General features: G+C 67.1%; 1 protein-coding gene across 15 annotated transcripts in view; it reads right to left on the bottom strand.

Moving 5' to 3' along the window:
- Positions 1 to 23365, bottom strand: part of Kcnt1 (potassium sodium-activated channel subfamily T member 1) — a 41654-nt gene that overhangs the window by 5562 nt on the left and 12727 nt on the right. For 3 of the 15 annotated variants that reach the window (XM_021261672.2, XM_004848874.4, XM_004848873.4), the window contains exons 2-28: positions 18553 to 18632; positions 17992 to 18091; positions 15958 to 16014; positions 15644 to 15692; positions 15180 to 15239; positions 14994 to 15068; positions 14837 to 14920; positions 14369 to 14463; positions 13944 to 14124; positions 10854 to 11018; positions 10605 to 10741; positions 9737 to 9800; positions 9548 to 9656; positions 9112 to 9220; positions 8840 to 8989; positions 8479 to 8717; positions 8139 to 8364; positions 6877 to 6982; positions 6102 to 6274; positions 5727 to 5798; positions 5468 to 5602; positions 4787 to 4898; positions 1717 to 1818; positions 1403 to 1486; positions 1203 to 1328; positions 1044 to 1064; positions 96 to 426 (exon numbers count right to left, since the gene is read on the bottom strand). In XM_021261672.2, the coding sequence (XP_021117331.1) occupies positions 96 to 426; positions 1044 to 1064; positions 1203 to 1328; positions 1403 to 1486; positions 1717 to 1818; positions 4787 to 4898; positions 5468 to 5602; positions 5727 to 5798; positions 6102 to 6274; positions 6877 to 6982; positions 8139 to 8364; positions 8479 to 8717; positions 8840 to 8989; positions 9112 to 9220; positions 9548 to 9656; positions 9737 to 9800; positions 10605 to 10741; positions 10854 to 11018; positions 13944 to 14124; positions 14369 to 14463; positions 14837 to 14920; positions 14994 to 15068; positions 15180 to 15239; positions 15644 to 15692; positions 15958 to 16014; positions 17992 to 18091; positions 18553 to 18632 (3242 nt within the window). Of the gene's footprint in view, positions 1 to 95; positions 427 to 1043; positions 1065 to 1202; positions 1329 to 1402; positions 1598 to 1671; positions 1819 to 4786; positions 4899 to 5467; positions 5603 to 5726; positions 5799 to 6101; positions 6275 to 6876; positions 6983 to 8138; positions 8718 to 8839; positions 8990 to 9111; positions 9221 to 9547; positions 9657 to 9736; positions 9801 to 10604; positions 10745 to 10853; positions 11019 to 13943; positions 14125 to 14368; positions 14464 to 14836; positions 14921 to 14993; positions 15069 to 15179; positions 15240 to 15643; positions 15693 to 15957; positions 16015 to 17991; positions 18092 to 18552; positions 18633 to 21765; positions 21808 to 23365 lie in introns of all 15 variants that reach the window. The other 12 variants (XM_013073803.3, XM_013073802.3, XM_021261673.2 and 9 more) reach the window with 9 other exon arrangements.

Here is a 23365-nt window from a genome sequence, read left to right as displayed (position 1 = left end):
CAGTCACGGAGCCCACGCTGCCCTCCGCCAGCCCCGCAGGGCCAGGCGGCATGGTCACAGAAAGGCACCAGGGCGTGGCTGGAGGCAGCGCTCACCGTAGCCGGTGGTGGGCAGCCCCAGGTGCTTCATGCGGTTCTTGACCAGCTCGGAGAGCTCCTGGCGCTCGGAGTGCCGGCACAGGCTGCCCCGCTGCTGGCTGCCCCACTCGGCAGCCACGGGCGCCTTCCCCCTGGGCCGGGAGCCCTTGCGGCTCAGCTTCTGGGCCCACTGCAGGCTCTTGCGCCGCAGCAGGGGGTGCTCGGCCGGGTCGCTGCTGCTGGGATGGCGGCCTTGGGTGCTGCCCCCACCGGGCCCGGGCCGTGCGCCCCAGGGTCCCGTGGCCCGCTGCGGGTCCTCGCGCTCTTCCACGTTCACCGATACCTGGGACTGAGCGGTGGAGGCCGTGGGGTGACGGGCCAGGGAGGCTGGGCCAGGCTGGGGCTCCTTCCTGCTCCAGCCGGGATGGGTGCAGGGCCTAGGGTCCCCTCCTGAGCCCAGGCCTCCCTGCCTCAGACCTGTCCAGGGATGGGGTCCCAGCCTGCCCCTGTGGCCCCAGCCTCAGTGAGCTTGCATCTCTGTGGTCTGGCTTTCTCCAGGACAGTGGCCCCCGTGCCTCAGCCTCCCCATTTGCAGTCACATCTTTAGGGCACTGTGTGTGGCTCAGTGGGCACACAGGTGCTGGGGGAGACATGGGGACCCCGCTGGGCAGCCCCTCAGAGAGCCCAGAGCTGCTGGAGGTGAGGAGCCGGGCCAGACCATGGGGACACATGCTGGTGGCCTAGGGGCTGGGGCCTGGGCAGGGGCAGCCAGGTGCACCTACTGAAACCCCAGCCTCAGTTCCCCACCAGTACAGGAGGAGGGAAACAGCCAAAGGCCCTGAGCCCCGAGCTGTCTCATGCCCAGGGCACCCTGCAGCCACAGCTGCCCATTGGGTTCTCCAGGCCTGAGGGGGCTCTTAGGGTGGGGTTCCCTCGGGGAGGCGGAGGGCAGAATGGGGTGCTCACCTGGGCTCTGAGATCCTGGGGCTGCAGAGGAAACAGGGCTGGGCTAGGGCCAGGTGCAGCCTCCTCCCCTCCCAGGTGCACAGGTTCTCAGGGTTTCCCAAGCCAGGCCCTGCAGGGGTCCCTGGGTGCAGTCACATCCGGGCCGCGCCCGCTGCCCACCTCGGAGGAGAAGACGTGGCACTCGGTCCTGTAGATGCCGATGGGGATCTCGGCACTGGAGGAGCACAGCTTCTGGAAGAGGCGTCCGTAGGTGCGGATCCACAGGTCATCCTCGCTGACCTTCATCTGCAAAGGCTGCAGCCCTGAGCCCGGCCACCCGGGACCAGGCAGTGCCCTGCCGCCCGCCCCCCAGAACTTACGGCACAGAGGTAGCCGGAGCCGGGTGTGGTGTCGAGGCCCAGCAGCAGGCGTGTGATGGTGATCATGTAGTCCTTCACGAAGGACTGCAGGGCAGGCAGCGCCGATGACTGCCTGCCTCGTGCCCGCCCAGGCAGCGCAGGCGGCCCAGACCCCTGGGAGACTCCTGGGCAGCCCCGCGGCCAGCAAGATGGCAGCTGAGCGCGTCAGGTGAAAACAGGACCAGAACCCAAAGCCCAGCCTGGACCCAGGGCAGTGGGGGAGGAGCAGCCCCAGGAGGGGCTCCGAGGGCCCTACCGCCCTGCACCCAACTGACCTGGTAGAGCAGCGTGTCCAGCATGCTGATGCTGAACACACGGCCCGCGGCAAACGGCAGGCGGAACATGAAAGCCAGGTTGGAGCCGTTCTCACGCTCCCGCTGTGGGAGAGGGGGTCCTCAGACTCCGTGGCCACCGCATGGACCTGAGCACGCACACGCACGTGCACTGGCGCGCTGCAAGCCCGGCACACTCCCCGCCCTGTGCCCACGCCCCCCGGGCACTTGGTGTCCCGAGGATGGCTGCCTGGGGCAGGGAGGCTGGACCCAGCCCGATTCTCAACCCCGAAGTCCCATCTTGGCCCGCACTTTGTGAGCACACTGAGAATGCTGGGCGTGGGCAGGGTGGGGCAGTGAGCCTGGCACCCACGCCTCCCCTCCTGGCACTGGTGGACCCGCTGGGCGAGGTTCCTGGGGCTGCCAAGAAGATGCCACAGCCTTAGCGGCTTAAAACAACACGCTTCAGGGCTGGGGATTTAGCTCAGTGGTTCCAGTGCCTGCCTCACAAGCGTAAGGTCCCAAGTTCGATCCCCGGTACCAAAAAAAAGACAACATGTTTTGTCCAGGCTGAAGTCCAGGGGCCTTGAGCCCCCTGCAGGTGCGGGCAGCTCCATGGCCACTTCCTGGGCGCCTCTAAGGCCTGCGGCTGGGGTCTCTTCCCCTGTCCTCCAAGCCATGGGGCAGCCCTTTCCCGACCCTGCCTCCTCCTCCAAGAGCCATGTTGACGTGGCCCACGTGGCCAGCCTGGGTCCTTTCCCATGCACAGTCCCTCTGCCGTGGCCCCTGGACTGGCACAGGACAGCTTCCGGGCCATTCTTCATCTGGCTGCACCCACGGGGGCTCAGGTTAGCTGAGGCGTGGCTTCAAGCACCTGAGGCAGCAGTGGCTTCCAGGGCACCGCCAGGCACCCGGTGAGACCTTCCGCCCGAAGGTGGCATCAGGCTGGCACAGGTGTGCGGGCATCACTGCGCAGAGCAGGGCACGGTGACCAGGCGCTCATGGGGACCCTGGAGTGGCACCGCCAGTGACGAAGCAGAACAGAGAAACCCTGCCCTTTCCCGGAAGAGACAGGGCGCTGACCCAGCAGGTCTGCAGAGACCCGGAGCCGGAGAGCCCACGCCCTCACAGAGCCACTCCTACTCTGCCACAGCTGCTCCTGTCTCCAGCACGGAGTCCTCGGGGTGCGGCTGCAGTGTGAGCAAGTGGGGACAGGGACACAGACTGACCCCAGGCCGCTGGGCACTGGGCCGCATGCGGCGTGGGGCAGGGCCGCTCCGGAGTGGGCGCTCGCCTGCCCGGCCAGCTCCGTGGCGTCCAGCCGTCCGTGCACGTCCGTTCATGCTCGCCAAGGCACACTCAGCAGTGCTGCGAACGTCTCCGTTCTGCCCTCCACGTTAGCTTCGAGGTAACCCAGGGCGTCGCATGGAGTCCGAATGGGTGGTGGCATCAACCTCCCACTCTTGCTCCTGGAGAACCCGCTCCACACATCCCCTGCTCAAACGCAGCCACAGGGGTTTAGGGCGACATCTTGTTTCAAACTTTCTTTAGCTTTCAGTATTACTTGCCATGGGGTATGCATTGCCATAAATGTGCTTTTTTATTCAACTAAACCGTCCCACATTTTAAGAGGCTTTTAAGAGGCTCTCATGCTGCCGGGAGTTCTGTCTGCCCTGTCTGGGAGCCCGGGGGGCCTGGGGACTCCAAGCCCAGAAGTCGAGGGCCCCGTGCCTTCTGCAGGCCTGGTGCCCACAGGCACAGTGTGACCATGGACCCTGCCACCCCACCCCAGGCCACTTCCTGAGGCTTGGCAGCCTGAGGTTGCCCACAATGATGACCCGGCACCCCAGCTGGTCCCCTAGCATCACAGAGCCCCCCATGGGCCCTGTGGAGGTGGAGGAGCAGGCAGGCAGCACCCAGGGGAAGGGGCTCAGGTGGAAAGTGGTGACAGCAGGTGATGTCTGTGGAACAGGCTGGTGCCAGGCTGTCTGCCAACCTCCCCTTCCAGGCTGCGTGGGCGGCCGGGCTCGTTCCCGGGGAGCCGGCACTGACTGCTGCCCTGCGCCCAGCTTGGTCTCCAGATACCAAGCACCCTCCTCAGCCCCAACACGACCCAGGTGGCTGAAGAGGCGAAGCTGCCCCGTGTGACCTCCTTCTGGGATGTGAAGTCTGTGTCCAGCTCCCGGAGGGGCAGGGTTCCCACGTGGGCAGGGCCTGGGCCGGGCAGGCGGGAGCCACCCATGTCCATCCACCTGAGCGCAGCCAGAACCCAGGGTCCCAGCCGAATGGAGCCTGACTCTGCCGTCTGTGCAGCTTCTGGCTGGACAAGGCCATGTCCTGGGCTCGTGTCTGGCCCTTCTGTCCACACAGAGCCAGTCCCAGCTCAGGTGGGCGGTGCTGGCGGGTCCTCCCAGCCAGTCCACAGGCACAGTGCCACCCCGGACTGTGCCTAGCCTGGCAACCGCAGGCTCATGAGGAGCAGTGTGCATCGGTGGCTCTGGCGGGGGCCGCAGTCTCTCATGGCAACTTGCCCAGTCCTGGGTCTCCACTGCCCTCGGGCTCGCTAGTCCCTGGTGGGCAGGTGGCACTGCCACTGGCCTGGGCAGGGGGCACCAGGGAGACCCAACAGGAACCGTGTGCTAGAGGGGCCCGAGCTCCTGGTGGGCCATGTCTGCAGTGACCCCAACCCTGGTGGCCCTGTTCACACCAGAGCCCTGCTGGTGCCCTCCACAGAGCTCCCAGGTACAGAAAGGGAGCTGGTGCCGCTCCGCACGCTGACCTCAGGGTGAGCAGGGCCAGCTCCTGCTCTGTCCCCGTCCCGCCCTTCCCAGGGCAGTCGGCAGAGGCCAGAGGACCTGCTGGGTGCCCAGAGCTCTGGGAATCTAATGGCTCCCCTGGGGGGCTCCGTGCTGACCGAGGAGCAGCAGGGTACCTGGGCTCGGCCCCCAGAGGTGAGCAGTGGGTCCTCCTGTGGCCAGGGCACCCACGAGCTCAGGGAGGCAGCCACCTGTGCCCATGCCGGAACCTCCATGGCCGCGGCCCCTGCCATCCTCTGCTCTCTGGCTCTGCTCACCTTTTCCAGCTTGGAGAGGGCCAGAGAGTAGCTGTCCTTGGCGCGGAACTGCATGAAGCGCATGTTGGAGGGGTGCGTGAGCTCCGTGGTGATGCTGAGGCTGGGGAACAGCCTGGAGGAGTCAGGCCGTGAGGGTGAGTGTGGTCACGTGTGGGCCTAGGGCTGGGTCCCATGTGGGCCTCGGGGCGGGTCCTGTGGTCACGTGTGGGTCTCAGCAGGGCCCGTGGTCACATGTGGGCCTCGGGGGTTGGTCGCAGGGTCATGTGTGGGTCTCGGGCTGGGTCTCATAGTCACGTGTGGGTCTTGGGGCAGGTCCCATGGTCACGTGTGGTTCTCAGCAGGGCCGTGGTCACGTGTGGGCCTAGGGCTGGGTCCCATGTGGGCCTCGGGGCGGGTCCTGTGGTCACGTGTGGTTCTCAGCAGGGCCGTGGTCACGTGTGGGCCTCGGGCTGGGTCCCATAGTCATGTACGTTCCTTGGGGCAGGTCCCATGGTCACATGTGGGTCTTGGGGCGGCCCCGTGGTCATGTGTAGGTCTCGGGCTGGGTTCCATAGTCAGTGTGGGCCTCGGGGTGGGTCCCGTGGTCACGTGTGGGCCTCGGGGCTGTGGCCACGTGGGTCTTGGGGGGGGTGTATCCTGTCACGTGTGGCCCCGCCCCACGCCCCCCCCACCGGCCCGCACCGGAACATGGTCTGCACGTTAACGATGGTCTTAGCGTCAGCCATGTAGTCCTCCTCAGCACTCATGGTGCTCTCCTTGTCCACCACCACCAGGTTGTCGGCGTAGATGATGCCGCACTGCAGCAGGCTGTCCAGGCTGCGGGCAGGTGGAGGCGTGGCAGAGCCCTCTCCCTCTCGCCCAGCCGCCCTGTCGCCCACTGGCATGTCAGAGGGCAAGGTGGCATGCAGGATACACACCCCACCGCGGCCCCTGGCCTTACTTGTCCACAGAGCCCTCCATGTAGTAGACCATGGGGAAGCAGCAGATGGCTTCCAGGAAGTGGTGGTCAGGCCTGCGGGGACAGCAGGTGGAGGTGGCACCTGCTCTGCATCCCGCCCTCTCCCTACCCCAGAAGAGCAGGGGACCCAGGGGAGCCATCAGGGCCAAGGGGCCCAGGTTCACTGTAACCACGGAGAAACTGGGGCCCAGCAGAGCGTGCTGAGGTCAAACAGCCAAGACCAGACCCTGGGCCCCAGCCACCCGGTGTGGTGAAGTGGGGAGAGGGGGAGGAGCTACGCAGCCCCTGGGAGAGGAAGGAATGGCTGTCAGGAGCCCAGCGCTCCAGGGGGCTTGGGGAGCAGGAGCGCAGCGCCACCTGTTGTCCAGCAGCAGCACGATGGGGTTGAGCTCCCTGCGCGGCCGGTAGTAGGCCCGCAGTGGCACGATGAAGTTGTACAGCCCATTGCCAGCCGTCTCCGCTGAGACGATGATGAGCTTGTTCTTGAACCCGTACGCCTTGGCGTCCTCATAGCTGTTGTGCTTGCAGCCCTGGGGGCGGAGCCAGCACTGCTGCCCCTGCCAGGCTCCACCCACCAGCAGCCCACACCTGTCATCCCAGCACTGGGGAGGCTGAGGCAGGAGGATCACCTTGACTTTGAGCCCAGCCTGGGCTACATAGTGAAACCCTATCTCAAAAAAAAAAAGACATTTAAAAACCCAAAACCAAAAAAATAACCACGGAGGTCCCTACTGGAGGGAAAGTGGGCCTCAGCACATGTCCCTGGGAAGGCATTGCCACAGGGGCCACAAGGCCATGGAGACCCAGCTGCTGTGGGCAGGAGTAGGCCAGATGCCAGGCCATGTCCTGCCTGGTCCTGGTCACTGCACTGTGGTCACCAGGTGGTCCTCGCCCTCAGGGACATGTGGATGTGTTTGGGGCTCGGCTCCTAGCTGCTCTCGGGTTGTGCAGGAGAAACATTCTCTGACCTGGGCCCGGGGTAGCCTAGCACTAGCAGGCAGCATTGCAGCTTGGCAGCTGGAGGAAGGGCACTTCCTGCTGCCGCTTTCCGAGTTCGCAGTGGCATCAGACCGTCGTGTCACTGGAGGGGATATGGGGCGCAGCGCTCGGGACAGCCCCACCTCAGCCTCACCTTGTCCAGGCGCAGGCAGCAGAACGGGGCCTTCACGGGCAGAAGGTGGCACAGGGTGGGGGAGCTGCCGATGTATGGCGAGTTGGGTGGGTAACCCTTCACATACCTGCCAGGGAATGGGGGTCTCAGCAGTGCACAGCAGGAGACGCCTCAGGGCACCCTGCCCCGGGGGCTCCAGGGCATCCCCTCTGCCCAGGACCCCTCCACTGACCGAAGTGGTCTGCTCTGCCTGAGACCCTCACCTAAGAAGCCACCCGGGAAGCTACGTGCATGGCCACCAGCAAGACCCGCCCAGCCTGGGCAGCCATGTGGGGCCAGGACTTCGGGGACCTGTCCTTGGCCCCAGGTCAGCAAATGCTCCGAGGCTAGGGTTGGGGGGCTTGGTTCCCAACAGGGTCCTGGGGTGACTTGGGCCAAGATGGGGCACAGAAGGCAGGGGAAGGGGTCACCCCCAGCGGGCTGCTCCAGGACCCACAGCAATCAGCCCTCAGTGGAGCAGAGGCTCTATACACCTGGGACCCTACCTCACATGCGCACGCGTGCGCATGTGCACGCACACACACACACACATGTGAGGACCAACACAAGGCTGTGGAGCCTGGACCAACCCAGGACTCTGCCCACCCAACCACCCTCCCTGGTGCTCTGAGCATCCCGGCCAGCAGGCAGATGCCCAGGCTTGGGCCCCTCCCTGCCCACTTCCCCTGGGCCAGGCTGGCCTCCCAGAAGGGGCCCAGGCCTGCTCCTGATCCCAGCAGCATAGTACACGCCACGTCATCCCACGCCATGCCACGCCATCCACGTGGCCCTTCCAGGGGCCTAAGGGGTGCGGCCTCAGGGGCCCAATGCACTGGCACAGTGTGGGAACCTGGCCCATGGCCCCTGTGTCAGAGCCTCCCAGGCAGGGGCGCACGGTGACCCACGGCTGGGCTCCCAGGTTCCCACTAACTTCGAGGACACCCTGAGCCAGGTGGGCTGTGCCCTGAGGTGCTGAGGGGTGACTGGGGCCACCGCCTGGCTCCACTGTGGCTGTGGAGCAGCCGAGGGCTGAGGATCTGGGCAAGGAGGGCCCTGCTCCAGAGCCCTCGGGGACCCCAGCGCCCAGCTCTGACCCCAGCTCCAGCGAGGGGAGGGGCGCGGCCCAGCAGCCCCCTCAGCGCATGGCTCAGCTGGGACCAGGCAGGGGTGCAGGGCCCTGGACGCGTCCCCCAGCCTGGCAAGGGCTCTGGGTCACCCCTGCCCTCCCGCCGCCGTGCACTCACTCGACCGCGGAGAGGCCCTCATCCTCGGAGGGCATCGCCTCGTCCTCCGACTGGTCGCTCAGCAGGTCGCAGGGCAGCAGGGCTGAGCTATCCGCCAGCTCCAGGACGGGTGCGATGCTGGGGCGCCGGCTGCCCGAGCCGTTCTCTGCTGGCAGCGTCAGCTTCGCGCCGCAGCCGCCCTGTGCGGGCCGGCACTCGGCACTCTGCAGGTCCATGGCCACCGTCCCTGGGGGGGGCGAGCTAGGCCAGGCCCTCCCACGCCGCCGCAGCCCACCTCCTCTCCTAGGGCAGGCGAGACGCGGCCACCCAGGTCCCACCCGTGCCTGCCCGCACCCCTCACCCATGGAGGCGATGATGCTGTGCACCGGCAGGCGCGAGGGCCCCTGGTACAGCGCCTGGCCCGCGAGGCCGCGCTGCTGCTGCCTCTCCTCCTGCTTGAAGATGAAGGCCGAGTTCTCCTCCTTGGTGATGTTGATGTAGAAGCAGGTGTCCGAGGCGGCCAGGATGTGGCGCGGGCCTGGATTCAGCAGGATGCTCTTGCTGTCCTCGCGCTTCAGCCCGATGAGGCACACGCCGTACCTGGGCACAGCAGAGCGGCCGCACGGCCCCTCACACCCGTGCAGAGCCCGGCGCAGCCCCGGGGCCTGCTCAGCAGGTGGGCGCCCCAGGGACCCCGCCCGCCTGCATCCTGCCCCTCCTACTTCTTGTGGCCGTGGAAGGCCGCGTAGGTAAAGCTCTTGCCCTGGTACTCGCGGAAGAACTTGCTGTCACCCATGCGGATGTGGTAGACTTCATTGCCCGAGCAGCGCCCGTACATGCGCTGCCACTGCTCCGGGGACTCCTGTCCTTCCCTGCCGGTGGGGCGGAGTGAGGGGACGGTTGCCATTGGTCCTGCTGGGCAGCTCCCCCCGCCTGCCCCGCACCCCTGGACGCCCGCGGGCCCTGCCTTGTCTCCCCAGGCACAGGCACTCACTGGCCGCGGGACGTGTGCACCAGCAGGGTGATGAGGGTGGAGGTGGCCGGGCAGACGCAGTTCAGGGCCAGCATGGCATACTTGCATTCCTCCTCACACACCACGTGGTCTGGGGCACAGGGTCAGGGCCACCCTGCGGCTGTGCCCGCCCACCTGAGCCCCGGGGGCCCTGGGCCCTGCATGTCTAGCCTGCAGGCACCTCTGCGTCTGTTGGTCCCAGCTCTGCCCCGAGCTCCAGGGAGGCCTGGACCCCTCACTGTCCCCGGGTGCCCGGCCCAGGCCCTGCCCATTCAGGTGCCCACCACACTGCATGGCCAGCGCCAGCCTGCCGCTGATGTGGAACCAGGCGGGTCTGTCATCCCTGCTGTCCCCCACCAGAGCCCCCAGCTGTGTGGCCTGTGCCCGGCCCACCCTCCCACCTCCAGCCCAGGCACACCTGCGAACTTGACGTGGAACTTGTTCTCGGGCTTGAGGATCTGCACATAGAGGGGGCAGTTGGGGGCAAAGTCCTTCACGGCCCAGGCGCGCAGAATGGTCTGGTGGTCCTGGGGAGGGGGGGCAGTGTCAGTGGGCGAGCAGCGAAGGCTACACGGGCCCCACCCCGTGCTGTGGTGGCCTCACCCACCGCGGCCGTGCGGTCCACCTCGTTCCTGCTGCTGAGGATGAAGCAGGCCTCCCCGTTGTCCATCCTGTGGGGCAGTGGCTGGTCAGCATGGCCAGGTGGGGAGGCAGAGGCGAGGTCAGCCTGGCCCTCTGCCCGCCCTGCTGCCCTGGGCATGTTCTAGGCAGCCAGGCCGCCTGACGCCCTCAGGAGGGCGGAGCTCGGGCACTGAGCAAGGCGCGCAGCTGGGCAGCCGGGGGCCATGGGGGTGCTGACCGCACTCTGCCTCAGCCTCCAGCTATTGGGGCTGAGGTTGGGTGTCCAGGCTGTGAGGGGCATTGAGACCCTGCCTCACTGGGTGCCGAGCCTCTGGGCCCTGGGCTGCTGACCTCACTGGGGACACTATCCAGCTGCCAGGCCCTGCGCCCGAGTCTCCATCAGCTGGAGGCTTGGCCGTCCCTCCCCTGCCTGGCCACGCTGCCCCCCACACCACCCAGCCCCACTGCAGCCCACATGGGCCTCACGCCTCCCTGCCCAGCTGGGCACTGCTGCCCCTGCCTGCAGCCCAGAGCCCAGCTCCGGGTCAGTGAGGGGCCCTGGGTGTCCTTGCTGCCTCTGGGCCACACAAGGGCCAGGTGGCTTGGGAGTAACAGCCGGGGCTGCAGGGACTTGGGGCACCCAGCTGGCACCAGCACACTCTGCAAAGCTTCTGGAGCAACGTGAGCAAGGTCCACCCACAGCTGTGCCGTCCCACTGACTCCGGCAGCGGCTTCCCCCTCGTCTGTTTTGGGCTCCAAAGAGCTCTCCACACGGAAACCCTGCTCACACAGGGTGGGGCCTCCCTGGGTGGCCCCCGCCTGTCCGGGCCGTGTCCAGCTGGGACTGCACTTACTTGGCGCGCATGAGGTCCTGGTCCTTGAGGGCGGAGCCCTGGAGGTAGATGACCCGCTGGGACCACAGGGGGATCTGCAGGACCCTGCGCACCTGGACGTCCATCTCGGTGGGGCACAGGATGACCACGTAGTAGTCCTGCTGACCGGGCTGCAGGTCAGAGCCCCCTGCCACTGCTCGGAACCCCAGGGCCCCAGGTCTGGCACGTAGGGCCTCCCAGGCACGCTGCAGTCCTGGGCCCGGGCCTCACCTGCAGCCGGGGGTGGGCATAGAACTCGTTCAGGAAGTCCATGAGGAGGTCGATCTTGAGGGAGCTCACACACAGGACCACGTGCTTCTCCGTCTGCGCCCGGTGGCGGCTGTAGTTGCCCCCCGACTTCTGCCGCTCCATCCAGAGGTAGACGAGCTCCTCAAACTGCGGGGGGCGAGGGCTGAGCATGGGGACCAGGACAGGCGCCAGGAGGGGCCCAGACACCTCAAGCAGGCCCAGCCAGCTGGCGGGCACGGGACAGGGATGAGCACCCCGAAAGGAGGCCACAGCAGGCCCAGGAGCCAGAACGGGACGTGGCCGTGTGGGTCCACAGTGTACACACGGCTGCGAGGGGCAGATGGGCATCCACCGCCAGAACTGGGCAGCAGAGACACAGCTAGCCCAGAGCCTGGCCTCTGATGCCAGGGCCATGAGTGGACGCCAGCCTGGACCCAGACACCAGGCAGCCCCGAGTCCCTGTCTTCCCATCAGCCCTGCGCTCGCCTGGAGCAGAGTGATGGCTGCTCGGGTTCTCCACCCCCTCGGGAGGGCCAGAGGGACTACAGCAAGGGCCCGGCCACTGACCTACCAGCTCAGGGCCACCAGGGTGCGCCGACCCCCAGGCCCCATGCCTGCATCTGAGGGTGACAGGCAAGGACCTGAGGGCCCTTTCCGCCCACAGGGCTGACCTGGCCAGCCCACTCCTGAATGGACGGTGCTGTGGCCCCTTCCAGTGTCCGGAAGGTGCCCGCGGCCACCACTCCCACGGGGGGTCATGCACCACCTCCGTGATGTCCGGTCCGGTCGCTGAGCCACCAGGCCGCCCCGACTCAGGAGACCCTGCATGGTCCCAACAGCCAGGCCTCTGGCAGATGGCACGGGCCAGGGCTCTGCCCTCAGCAACCTGGTCCCCCCATGGGCACCGCGGCTCTGAGCCTCCATTTCCCCAAATGTCAGCACAATGCAGAACCGTGCCTGCCTCCGGGGTGCGGTGAGGATTAAGTGAGATAAAGAATGGGCTCGGCAGTGACCCCTAGGACTCCCAACTGCCCAGAGCCTCAGATGCCGATGTGAGCTCGTCAGGAACTAGGGGCACCAGGAGCCAGGCAGTAGCAGGGGACCCTGGCTCGCAGCCCCGACCATGCCGACACTGAGACCTACGAGCCCAGCCCTGAGCCAGAACGAGGTTCCCAGCAGACACCAGCTGCCGCTGGGTCCCAGAAAGGCACCTACGAGTGGAGTCAGCGTGCCCGCCTTGTCTCGGGAATAGTGGGGTGACAAGCCCCTGGCCTTCATGTCCCTGATGAGGCCCTGAGAAGACAGGAAGCTGCCACACGGCGAGGTCGGCCACGCACTGCCAGCCTGGGAGGATGGCACGTGTCCCCGGCCTGGCCGGGCGCTGGCCTGGCTCCAGGACACATGAGGCAGGATGCTGCCCTGTCACACAGTGGCTCCAAGTGCCATGGCCCCCACTCCACCGTGAGCAGCCGCATCCCGAAGGGCTCAAGAGAGAAGGTGCAGGGACCACCGCCACCGGAGGATGTGGAGCTGGCGCAGCAGCCCTGCCTGCAGAGGGCGCAGCCATCGCTGCTGGAAAGCCCACAGCACCCGAGCTCGCACCATGGCCCTTCCTCCCGTTTCCCTGAGCAGGGGTCTGGTGTGGGGTGGCGGCTCTGTGGCTCCCTGAGGAAGATCAGGAGGGAGGACAGAATGGGGCATGGCCCGGGCACAGGCATGGGCGCAGTGGGGGACACGGACAGCACTGGGCGGGACGCAGTGCTGTGGGTTCCAGAATGACTTAGTGGGAGTGCAGGGCCTCCGGAGGTAGAGTGACTTCCGAAAGCGCCCCCGGGTTTGCCGGGGTGGGGATGTGGGCATAGAGAGGCCAGGGCGAGCGGAGGACGCTGGAGCCTGCCCTCTCTTAGACCCTGTGGCACTGGCTTTGGACGTGTGGCTGCAGAGCTGTGGAGGACCAGGCCTGCATTTCAAGCCCCTGGCATGTGGCCCTGTGTGTCAGTGGCCTGAGGCAGGATATGGGGGTCAGCAGGGAGAGGGAGACAGAGAGAGAGAGAGAGAGAGACCTCAAAGGCGTGAGGACCAGAAAGAGAACCTTGCTCCTCAGGGACCACATCACCATCTACAGGAAACTCCCTGACCAGCAGAGCACCCAGAGCATGGAGCAGATGCCACAGACACCAGGGGTGCCAGGAGCCTCCCTCCACCAGTCCCCCAAGTCCGTGTGGATGACAGGGTCCCCACAAAGAGCCCAGCGAGGGACAGGTGGGGCCCAGCTAGTGAATCAGAAACTACACAGCAGAGCCAGGGAGCCAGGAAGCCGGGGTGGAGAGGGACAGGGACGGATCGGCTGTCCCGCCACGCAGGAGTCCACTCTGAGTGGCTAACACCCTTTTGGAAGGAAACGGGAGACCAGGGCTGAGGGTGGTCTTCTTAGACCAGTCAGGAAACAGAAGCGAGAAGGGAAAGGTGGGAATGTTGGGCTGCAGACGCTGCAGCGCCTCTGCAAAAGGGGGAGCCCACAAGCAGAGCGGGGAGCCGGGCGCACACCAGCAGGTCCCTGAGACCAGGAGAAGCCGACAGCAGGGACAGGCCGGATGGCAGGGAACGCACACGGCCTCGTGGGAAATCGGGGACAGACACTGGCAGGATCCAGAAAGCTGCCAACACTGCGTGCTGCCTCGGGTCTCAGAGGTAAAGGTCCCCAGGCCCAGCACTGCTTGAGGTCCCTGCCGCCCTGGGTGTCCTGGGCAGGAGAGCCTGCAGCACAGCCTCTGCCCAGGCGTGGTCAAGGGGACGTAAGAGGCAGGCTGGGAGCTGCCCTCCGGGTGCCAGGGGCCCTGGCAGCTGCCACACCTGGCTGTGGTCAGGAGCAGGGTGGCTGCCCCACCCGTCCTGTGCCTCTGCCGCTCTCCTAGAGTGGCCACCAGCACCGAGGGGCCCCGTGTGCCCAGAAGGCAGGGCCCGGGCTGCTGCCCCATCCTCTCCACCCCGGATGCAGCCTCACCGCGCACCAGCTCCAAGGCCCTGGGAGAGCCCGCCACAGAGGACGCTGCCCGTGGGGCCAGGACCGACCTGCAGCGGGAGCACCACGAGGGCCACGCAGATCATGATGACCACCAGCAGCTGGGACGGCCAGATCTTGGGCGTGACGTCGCCGTAGCCCACGGTGGAGAAGGTGACGATACAGAAGTAGAAGGAGGTGAGCAGGTCCAGGTTCTCGCCAGCACGCTCCAGGTGCTGGATGCCGCAGGTCCTGGGGACAAGGCGCCCGTGAGGGGCAGGTGCCTGGCCAGGGTGAGGCCCAGCTGGTGCTCTGCCCACATGCGGCCCTGACCCTGGCCTGAGTTCAGCCTGGAAACCACTCCGTGCACTCGGCTCCAAGCGGCCCCGGCCCCGCCAGCCTGGTACCAGCTGACTACCATGGCCCTCCCCTGGCCACAGGACAGCCCGGGACGTGGGCCTCAGCTCCCCGGTGCCGCTCGCCACCCGGCACTCACCCCGTGAAGACCAGGCAGAGCAAGGTGCAGAAGAGGATGAGGACCTGGTTGAACATGGCTGACTGCGTCCGCAGGATAGCGCGGTGGAAGTCGTTCTGCAGGGAACAGTGTCAGGGGCAGCGCCAGGACCCCCACATGCACAGAGTGGGGAGCGGACGCTGGGAGGCAGACGGCCAGGCCACATCCCCCCACGGTGAGGACCCAGGGCAGCCCCGACCTCAGCGCCCTCTCCCAGGACCCCCGCCGCCACCTCGCTCCACAGCCAGGCCGTCTGGGTCTTGGAGCGGGGACCCTGGGCTGCCACCTCCAGGGCACAGGCCCAGCTTGGACAGTCAACAGAGCGCCCGCCTGTGGCCCAGCTCTCGTGGCCCAGCCGCCTGGGTTCTGCCCTCTCTCCTGCCCCTCCCAGCCCTTTCTCTCCAGGACAGGATGGCCTCGCCCTACAGCAGGGACTCGGCACTGGCTTACGATCATATTCTCCAGTGCGTGCTTGGCCAGCCAGCAGTTGAGGAACACGGGGATGAACAGGTTCCGCAGCGGTGCCCAGAAGACCTGGGGGCGGGGCAGGTCAGGCGGCGGTGCAGGAGCGGGCGGGTGGGCAGCGGGCAGCGGGCAGCTCACCCACCGTGATGATGAAGGGCAGCGTGTTGATCATCTCCAGGACAAAGGACACGCGGAAGATCTGCTCCCAGATGTTGCCCTGGGGGCCACGGGAGTTTAGAGCCCATGGGGGAGGGCAGGGGCAGGGGCAGGGGTGCCAGGCAGGAGGGGACAGAACCCGGCCAGGACGGCGGGGCGGGGCAGTGCTCACCTTGTAGCTCAGGTAGATGAGCAGCATGGTCTCCAGGAAGCTGATGGTGGCCACAATGACCTGGGAGAGGGAGAGGCCGGAGCAGTCAGGAGGTCGGGCCCTGACCCAGCAGAAGAGTCCGCCACAGCAGCGGCCCAGGCCCTGGCGAGCAGGGGCGCCATGGAGGACGGAGGGGCCCGGGGTACAGGGACAGGCTGCAGAGCCGTCCCACCTCTCCAGGAGGTGCGGGGCTGGGCAGGAGGCCCTCTGCGCAGGCCCCCAAGCCCTGTGGCTGCTCCCGGGTGGGCACTGCAGCCCCCTCTGGTCCCCAGGGGAGGCCGGGCCCCGGGTCATGAGGCAGCATTGCCCACTGAGACAGGAGCAGGGGCAGAGCCAAGAAAGAGCCCTCGCGAGTGGGCAGGAAGACAGTGGGGTGGGAGAAGGGCCGGAGGGCAGGGCAGAGCCTGGGAGGGTGGAGCTCTCACCTGGATCACCCACAGAGTCAGCTTCCTCTCCACCCACAGGATGGGGGCCCTGGGGAGGAGGGAGGGCCGTGAGCCACGGGCAGGCGCGAAGCCAGGCCCAGGACGGGCATCAGAGGCAGGGCTGCAGCCCGTGAGGGACGTCCCCAGGCCCCGGACTTACCTCAGGGCCCCGCCGCAGCCGAGCATGTCCACAGCGACCCTTGTCTCCCTGGGGTGGCCGCGGCCCTGCCGCCCTCCCCCACCCGACTTTGTCCACCTCACCTGGCCCTGGCGCGAGGGGCCTGGCACGGGGGCGAGGATGAAGGCGAGCTCACCAGTTGATCTCGGAAGACGAGCCGTTGAAGGTGTAGTTGTGCTTGGTGCAGCCCCAGCTGTGGAGAGACAGTGCTGCCCAACCCTGGCCCGGCTGGCCTGAACCCCAAGGCACCCACCCTGCACCTCCACGGAGGGCTGCACGCTGTGCTGAGCAGGACGGTGGGGGCTCTGGCCCTGCAAACACGTCCCACAGCTGGGGACCCCGCCCAGGATGCCAGCAAGCTCCCAGGAGGCCCCGACCAGCCAGAGATGGAGCTGGGGACGTGCAGCCTCCGGAGCCCCTAGCTGCCCCGACAAGGCTGGATACAGCCCCAGGCCACCCTGGAGGACAAGGGTCTCCGAGCCACCTGCACCAGGTATAGAAGGCGCAGGACCCAGCAGACAGTCTTGCTGTGCCCCAGGCCTTCACCAGCACAGGCCACTGGCCGAAGGGCCTCGGTGCTCACGGCACCCATGGCGTGGCCAGTCCCTCCCCGCATGGACCTATTTAACCCTGAGCCTCTGTGCTCACGGAAGCGACCGGGAGTCTGTCTGCCCATCCACCTACCCACCTGCCCATGCACCCGGCCATCACCCACCCGCCCGCCACCCCATTCCCTCCCTACGCCCACCCTTTCACCTCTTACCACCACCTGTCCGCCCTTCCATCACCCACCTTACCCGACAGCCATCCACCGTCAGCATCGCCCACTGCCCCATTTTTGTATCCAACACCCTCTGTCCACCTCTCATCACCTCCATCCACCATCTGTTCATCCACCCATCATCTATGTCCCCCCCATTCATACGAGCCACACTCATCTGACCCCTACTTCCCGGCCCCTCCACTGTCCATCCACCTCCCACATGCCAGGCCCTGTGCTGGAGACGGGGAATGGACACAATGGCCGAGCCCTCTGGGGAGGCAGAACCAGAGCCTGGGAACCCCTGGGACGTGGGGAAGGGCACTGGACCCAGGAAAATGGGCTGAGAATCTGGTCTCTTCCCTCCTGCAACCTGGTTATTCTCAGTAATGGTGGGGCTGGCGCTCCCAGGATCCCTGAGAGCAGTTAGTGATGACAAGAGGCACTGAGAGCTTGGAAACGCGGCCTGGCCTGGCCTCCCTCCTGGGCCTGAGGACAGCCGAGTGCTGGGAGGGTCTCCAGTCAGCCTGGCTGCGGCTGCCCCACCACGGCCCTAAGCACAGAGCCCTGTGCCGCCTGCGCCCACCCTCAAAGGCCAACAGCCTCGAGGCTCACAGAGATGTGAGGAAGCCCACAGCGTGACGACTGGGGCCTGCGTGGGGGGAGGACCAAGAGCAGAAGAGGCAGCGAAGGGCAGGGACAGCTCGCTCAGAGTGGAAAAGCAGGCAGCCTGGGCAGGAACAGCAGCAGCACTGCCAGCGGAGACCAGGAGACAGGAGGACCCAGCCCTGGACCCCAGGCAGGCGAGTGACCAGAGGGAGGCCGTCTCCAGGGACGGGGCTCCTCGCAGCTGCAGCACAAGGGCCCTGGACCAACCCCGAGCGGAGCAGAGCGGAGCCTCGCACAGCACAGCACCCTGGCCACAGCCCCAGCAGCCTTCGGGTGGACCAGGCCTCTGCAGGGCCAAGGCTAGGTGTGGCACCAACTCCCCATGCGGCAGGGGCAGCAGGAGGACCACAGAGAAGACTGGAAAGCAGCACACGGGCCTCCCTCTGTGGACGCCTGGGGCCACTGGACTGCAGGTCCCACCTCCTCGACGTGGGAGTGGATGAGTGGCCAAGGAGGAGGACGCCACAGGTCCCCGGGGGGTCAGACAGGGACCCAGAGATGGGGAGGGGCCCAGGGCCGCATGCAGCCCCGCAGGCTAGGGTGACACAAGGACCTTGTGGCGCAGACCCTCTGCCTTCCCGGCCAGGACAGCTTCAGGGTACCGGGTAGGACCCCGCTCCCCACGTGGACACCGCCCTGGCTGAGGGGCTGGGCACGGGGGCTGCGTGCGGGTCACCCCACAGCCCTGTGCCCGCCAGGCAGGCTCAGCCCAGACCCCGGCCCTGGTGGCCTGGCACCCACCATCCGATCCCTCGTGCCGGGTTGTCCAGCAGGACGCGGACGATGTAGAGCAGGCAGGTGAGGAGCTTGAGCGAGAAGTTGAACAGCCGGATCCGCAGGCCTGTGGGCAGGGGTGTCAGCCAGGGACGCGGGAGCAGCCCAGTCCTGCCTGGGGGTCTCTCCAAAGGTCCTCCGGGGCCCTGGCCAGTCCTCCCCACACCCTGGGCTACCTGGGGGCTGCAGAGCTTCTGGGGACCAGCCCACACCTGCAGGTACGCCCCAAGGCCTGGGGCCCAGGCTCCGGGCGCGGGCGCGTCTGGGCTGGGAGCAGGCGGGGCTCGGAGGGATGGCCCTCCCTGAATCCAGCCTGGGAGGGGAATGGAGGGGACAGGCGCCCCCATCGAGCCCCAGCGCTGTCTGGCCTCAGCGATGGCACGCTGACAGGGCCGCCCCACTCCCTGAAGACGTGCTGCTCTTACAGAGTGGGAAGGTGTGTGGTCCCGAGACCACCACTGAGCCACACAGCCACCCACTCTGCCCAGCCCACCCTGAACCCGACCTTGTCCTGCCCGCCCAACTCACTGGATCTTTGGTTTTTGATGAAGAACAGTTTCAGCCGCTCCTTGAAGGTGTTCTCATTTACGTAGAACTCCACCTGGACCCTGTGGGCAGGACAGGGGTCGGACTCCAGGTGGGCATGGCAGGGATGAGCCTGGGGCTGGGCCCAAGAGGGGGACAGATGCCTGGGGCCAGGCTGTGTGCGCCCCCTACTGGAGGCCGGTGTGGGCAGCACAGGGTCTGGTGGCACTCAGGTGGGGTCCACAGCACAGCATGGGGTCAGGGTGGGGCAGGGGAGGGACAGACCACTGCGGGCTGAGTTTGCTGCCAGGATGGTCCTGGGTTGCCTGCAGGCAAGGCTACACCGGCCCAGGTCCCTGTCCCCACCCTGCCACTGCCCACAGACAGGTGGCTCTGAGACCCCGGTTTGGGCACTGCCCCTGTGCGGGCACCGCCCCCATCCAGGCAGGCAGAGTCTGATGCCCCTGCTTGGTGGGGCTCGCTGCCCCGATATCCAAAAAGAGTTTACAAGTCACTGCCCCGAGCGTGGCACACACAGAGCCAGGGGTGTGGATGCCCTGTGCCCTGCTGGGGCTGGAGACGCTTCAGTCACAGAGGCTCTGCCAACCCAGCACTCCAGAGCCAGGGAGGTGGGCCGGGCCTCACCCGAGGGCAAGGCCCAGCGGGTCCCCTGGACTCCTGGCCTGGCAGCAGGCAGGGCCTCCCACAAAGCGGCAGGGGCCAACCGGGGCTGCTGGTGCCCAGTGCCGGGGTGCGGGGGATGGCCACCGTGCCCAGCACTCCTCGCCTGAGGGCCTGGGAGTGGCTCTATCAGACGCTCTTCTCACCGAGGAGCAGGGCCGCGGCAGGACAGGACAGGCTACCGGCCGGGGCCTTGCTCTGTCTGGTCCTAGGTCGGGGGCAGTGTGGGGCAGGGGCTCCCCTAGTGCTGGGCCTCAGCACCCACCCTCACTGCCAGGGCCCCAGGGACGGCCCGTGTCCTCCAAGCAGAGTGGAGCTTCTGGACATCTCTTCTGCCTCCTCCGTGTCCACGGGGCCTCATGGAGCCCTGGTCAGGACCCCAGTCCCTCATCCTCCCGACTCCCACCCCACCCCTAAACATGGACAGCTGGACACCAGCACAGGCATCCCTGGCCGCCCCGGCTCAGGCTGACCTCTGACCTTCCAGGCTCCAGGCCTGAGGCGCCCATCTAGCCTCCCCTGTCCAGGCGGGCGACAGCTCCCCTCACTGGACGTGCGGCCTTCCAGCTCCGGCCACTGTGCCCCATTCCCACGTCCACCTCTGCGCCTCCCAGCCTTAGCCTTGGCCCTGGCCCTGGCCCTGGCCCTGAGCTCAGAAGACACTGCCACCCACAGAGACCAGGAGCTTTGGCGTCCGGAGCTGCTGTCTCTTCCCAGCCAGGAAATGAAGACTGTGCTGTGACACCACATCCTCCCCGTGGCCCGGGGTGGCCATGACCCTGGCCCGGCACTGGGGGGGGTCTGGGTGGACACCATCTGCCCAGCCCCAGGGCTCGGGGTCAGCGCCTGCCTCCAGGGGTCGGGGACACCCTGCTCTCCACCCGGAGCACAGGAGCTGTGAGGCTGGCAGCTTGGCTCCGAGGCCTGAGCCCCGTGATGCCAGGGAAATTAATGAGGCCGCCTTCGCTGTCATTTTTTAAGGAACTGTGGCCTCCCACTCCTCCTCCAACCACCACAAAAAGTAGATTAAAGCTGTCCATCTCCCGAGGTGTGCGAGGCACAGGTGTGACAGCTGCTAGGGCAGGGGCAGCGGGACCAAGCCCAGCGGGGTCCCCAGCAGCCCGGCCCACCCTGCACCCGGCCGCATGGGCACCATGGGGCCTCCCGGGGTCACAGAGCAGCACTGCCTGGCAGTCAGGGCCCAGCCTTGAGACCCATGCCCGCCGGGAAGCCAGACCTGGGCCCGCCCCTCACCTGCCCACCCAGCTGGCTCTCAGGGAGGGAGGGCAACAGGCTCCCTCCCACGGTTCCCCTGGGTGCTGGGGGGGAGGAGCCCATGCGCCAGGCTCACAGGGAGGACACAGTGACAGGCGTCATGGGGAAGGACACGGTCCGGGGCCTGGGGCCATGTGGCTGCACAGGGGAGCAGCCAGCCCCATGGTCCTCAGCATGCACGGGATGGGCCAGGGCCAGGGCAGGGCGGGCTATTTGGAGGAGGCAGCAGCAGGCCGGGGGCAGCCCGACTGTGCTGTGTGCCCGGCCCCCATGCACGCAGAGACCCTGGCACCCCAGCCCAGCCTGCAGGCTCACCTGTCTCCTGCCTGAGACGCCCCCAGGGCACGTGGAGACCCGAGTGCTCTGGACCCAGCTTAGGGGATGGGAGGGCAGAGGCTCTGCTGCTGCTCCCCGGGCCCCAGGCCACCCCAGGGACGGCCAGGCCCAGCCCCAAAGCGCCCAGGAGCAGGTGGGGCCCTCAGCCGGGAGTCTAGGGGGAGGGTCCCGAGTGGCCAGTGACTGCTCCCATGACCCTGGCTCGGCTCTCCCTGCGAGACGGCCTTCCTGGGACCAGCGGACTCCTGGCCTGGCCTCAGGCCTCCGAGGGTCCGGAGAATCTGCTCCCACAGGGCCGGCCACATGCCATCCACACCCCCTGCCGGCCCGGGGCCCAGCTCCCCAGGGTGAGAGCCCTGAGGCAGGGGGCACCACTACCCACTGCCCCGTAGGGGTGCCAGGCAGGACACTCAGGCTGCGGCCCAGCTGTGGCCCACGGCTCCCGGGGATAACGAGACTGGCCCGGGCCTCACAAAGGGCGCTCCTTGCACATTCATGAACCACGCTTACCACTGCCGACCATGGCGTTCATTCGCGAAATACACAGCCCCGCCTGGAGGCCTGACTGACCATGGTGGCCTGGAGGGGGATGCGCTGAGGGGCGCTGGCTTTCCCACCCTAGCCGCCGCCGCCGCCGGCCCTCAATCTCAGCTGAGCCCAGCTCAGGCAGTGCTGAGGCTGGGCCAGGAGTCACCTGCTCGCTGGCTGTGCTGCCTCCAGGTGCTGCTGGCAGCCTGGCCACGCTGCAGGGCTGGGGCACCCACCTCGCAGCTCTTTGGCTCCTCCTCTTTGGCACCCTAGTGCCAGGGGTGCCAGCTGTGCCCCTGCCCCCTGCCTAGGCAGAGCGACTCCCACGGGACCGGTCCACCAGGGGAGTGAGGACATGTCTGTCCTCAAGATGAGCCCCCCCTGCAAGGCACTTACTGGGAGAGGGAGGAGTCCAGGCTGAAATCCTCCACCTGCAGCCTGGGACACAGGGCGACGCGTCAGTGCAGAGAACAGTAGGTGGGCCGGCTGCTGGGCCAGGTCGGGGCTCCTGGCAGGGTCGGACCTGCAGAGCCCTGGGGTGCGGCAGGAGCACTGGGGAGCCCCGCATGCAGGCAGACGGAAGCCAGGCCGGACCCACAGCCCCAGGAAGCCGCAGGCCACCCCACCCCCGCCTCCACGTGCAGCCCCTTGTGAGAGGCCGGCCCACCTCCACGTGCAGCCCCTTGTGAGAGGCCGGCCCACCTCCAGCACACCAGGACACCAGCCCTCCCTGCTCAGTGCCAAGCGTGCCCAGGCCTGCGCGACCCAGGAAGCAGAGGGTGGCAGAGCAGCCCCTGCACAGGACCATGCGCCATCTGCAGGTGGCCCTGCCCCCAGAGAGACCAGGGGATGGCGGGCTGGGCACCCCTCCACCAGGCCAGGCTGAGCAGCTTGGCCCCGGGGTTCCCAGACGGCTGCTGGGCAGCTGACACCAAGGACTGGGCAGGCACCGCGGGGCTGGGCAGGGTGGGGTGGCCAGGGCTGTTCTGGACCAGCTCCTCTGAGGACTCCAGAGCCACCTCCCTCAAAATCCCCAAAGCAACCTCTCCACTGGCAGAAATGCAGGCCTCCAGGGCCACGAGGGCAGGAAGGAGAGGGTGCCTGGCCCCTCCCTCAGTGAGCGGGTGGAGGTGGCCCTGGCCCAGGGTGCCTGACCTGCATGGAGGGAGGGAGGAGCCCCCGGGAGTCGGCCTGCCACACCCCCTCTGACTCGTCCAGCCTCCAAGCCTACACAGAACTGAACTGCTGTTGGTTTTTATTCTTTTTTGTACCGGTGATCGAACTCAGAACTCTGCACTTGCCAGGCAGGCGCAGCACCACTGAGCTACATCCCTGGCCCAACGGCTGTTGTTTTAAGCCCTGTGTGGAAGTGGCCCTGCCAGTTCATGGGCCACCTGATGATGCCACCCCTGTCCCTGGAGGGACCAGGCGTCTGGCTGTCCACTGTGCCCATTCTGGGGTCAAGGATCCACCAGCCACCCAGACGGGCACGCTCCAGAGAGTGCAGGGGAAGCTGAAACGGAGGGAGGGACCTGCGAGAAGACGGGCTCTCGAGCACAACCCAGTGGGACGTGCACGGTGGCGACTTCCTAAGGGGTGCTCGGGGGACGGTGCGTGCGGAGCTGCGGTGTACGACCAGGCAGTGGGGAGTGGAGGGATGAGGGGGAGAAGCAGGGCATGGGGGCCACTGTGAGCCTGGGCCTGCAGGGCTGGGTGGGTCCCAGTGAGCGCACTGTTGGGGGACATCCCTGGAGCCCAGAGCAGCCGGGGCAAGCAGGTATTGGACTTTCCAGGCTGGGTCACCACAAGTCCTAGTGTCCTGGCGACAAGGCCAGGGGCCCCTGGAGCCTGAGGGGGCCTCAGGGGTGTGGGGAGGAACTGGCCCATGACAGCCTGGGACTGAGAATAGGCACTGGACAGGGAGCAGCCATGTGCTGGTGAGGCAGTGCCAGCTTCCGGGGGCCAGGGCCTGGCAAAGAGGGCACACAGGGTGAGG

The sequence above is a fragment of the Heterocephalus glaber genome, unplaced genomic scaffold (genome assembly GCF_053883595.1).
Source record: "Heterocephalus glaber isolate CG9 unplaced genomic scaffold, H.glaber_assembly_v1.0 deba00001479, whole genome shotgun sequence".
In the NCBI taxonomy this organism is placed as follows: domain Eukaryota; kingdom Metazoa; phylum Chordata; class Mammalia; order Rodentia; family Bathyergidae; genus Heterocephalus; species Heterocephalus glaber.
This window is presented reverse-complemented; position numbering and strand designations above follow the sequence as displayed.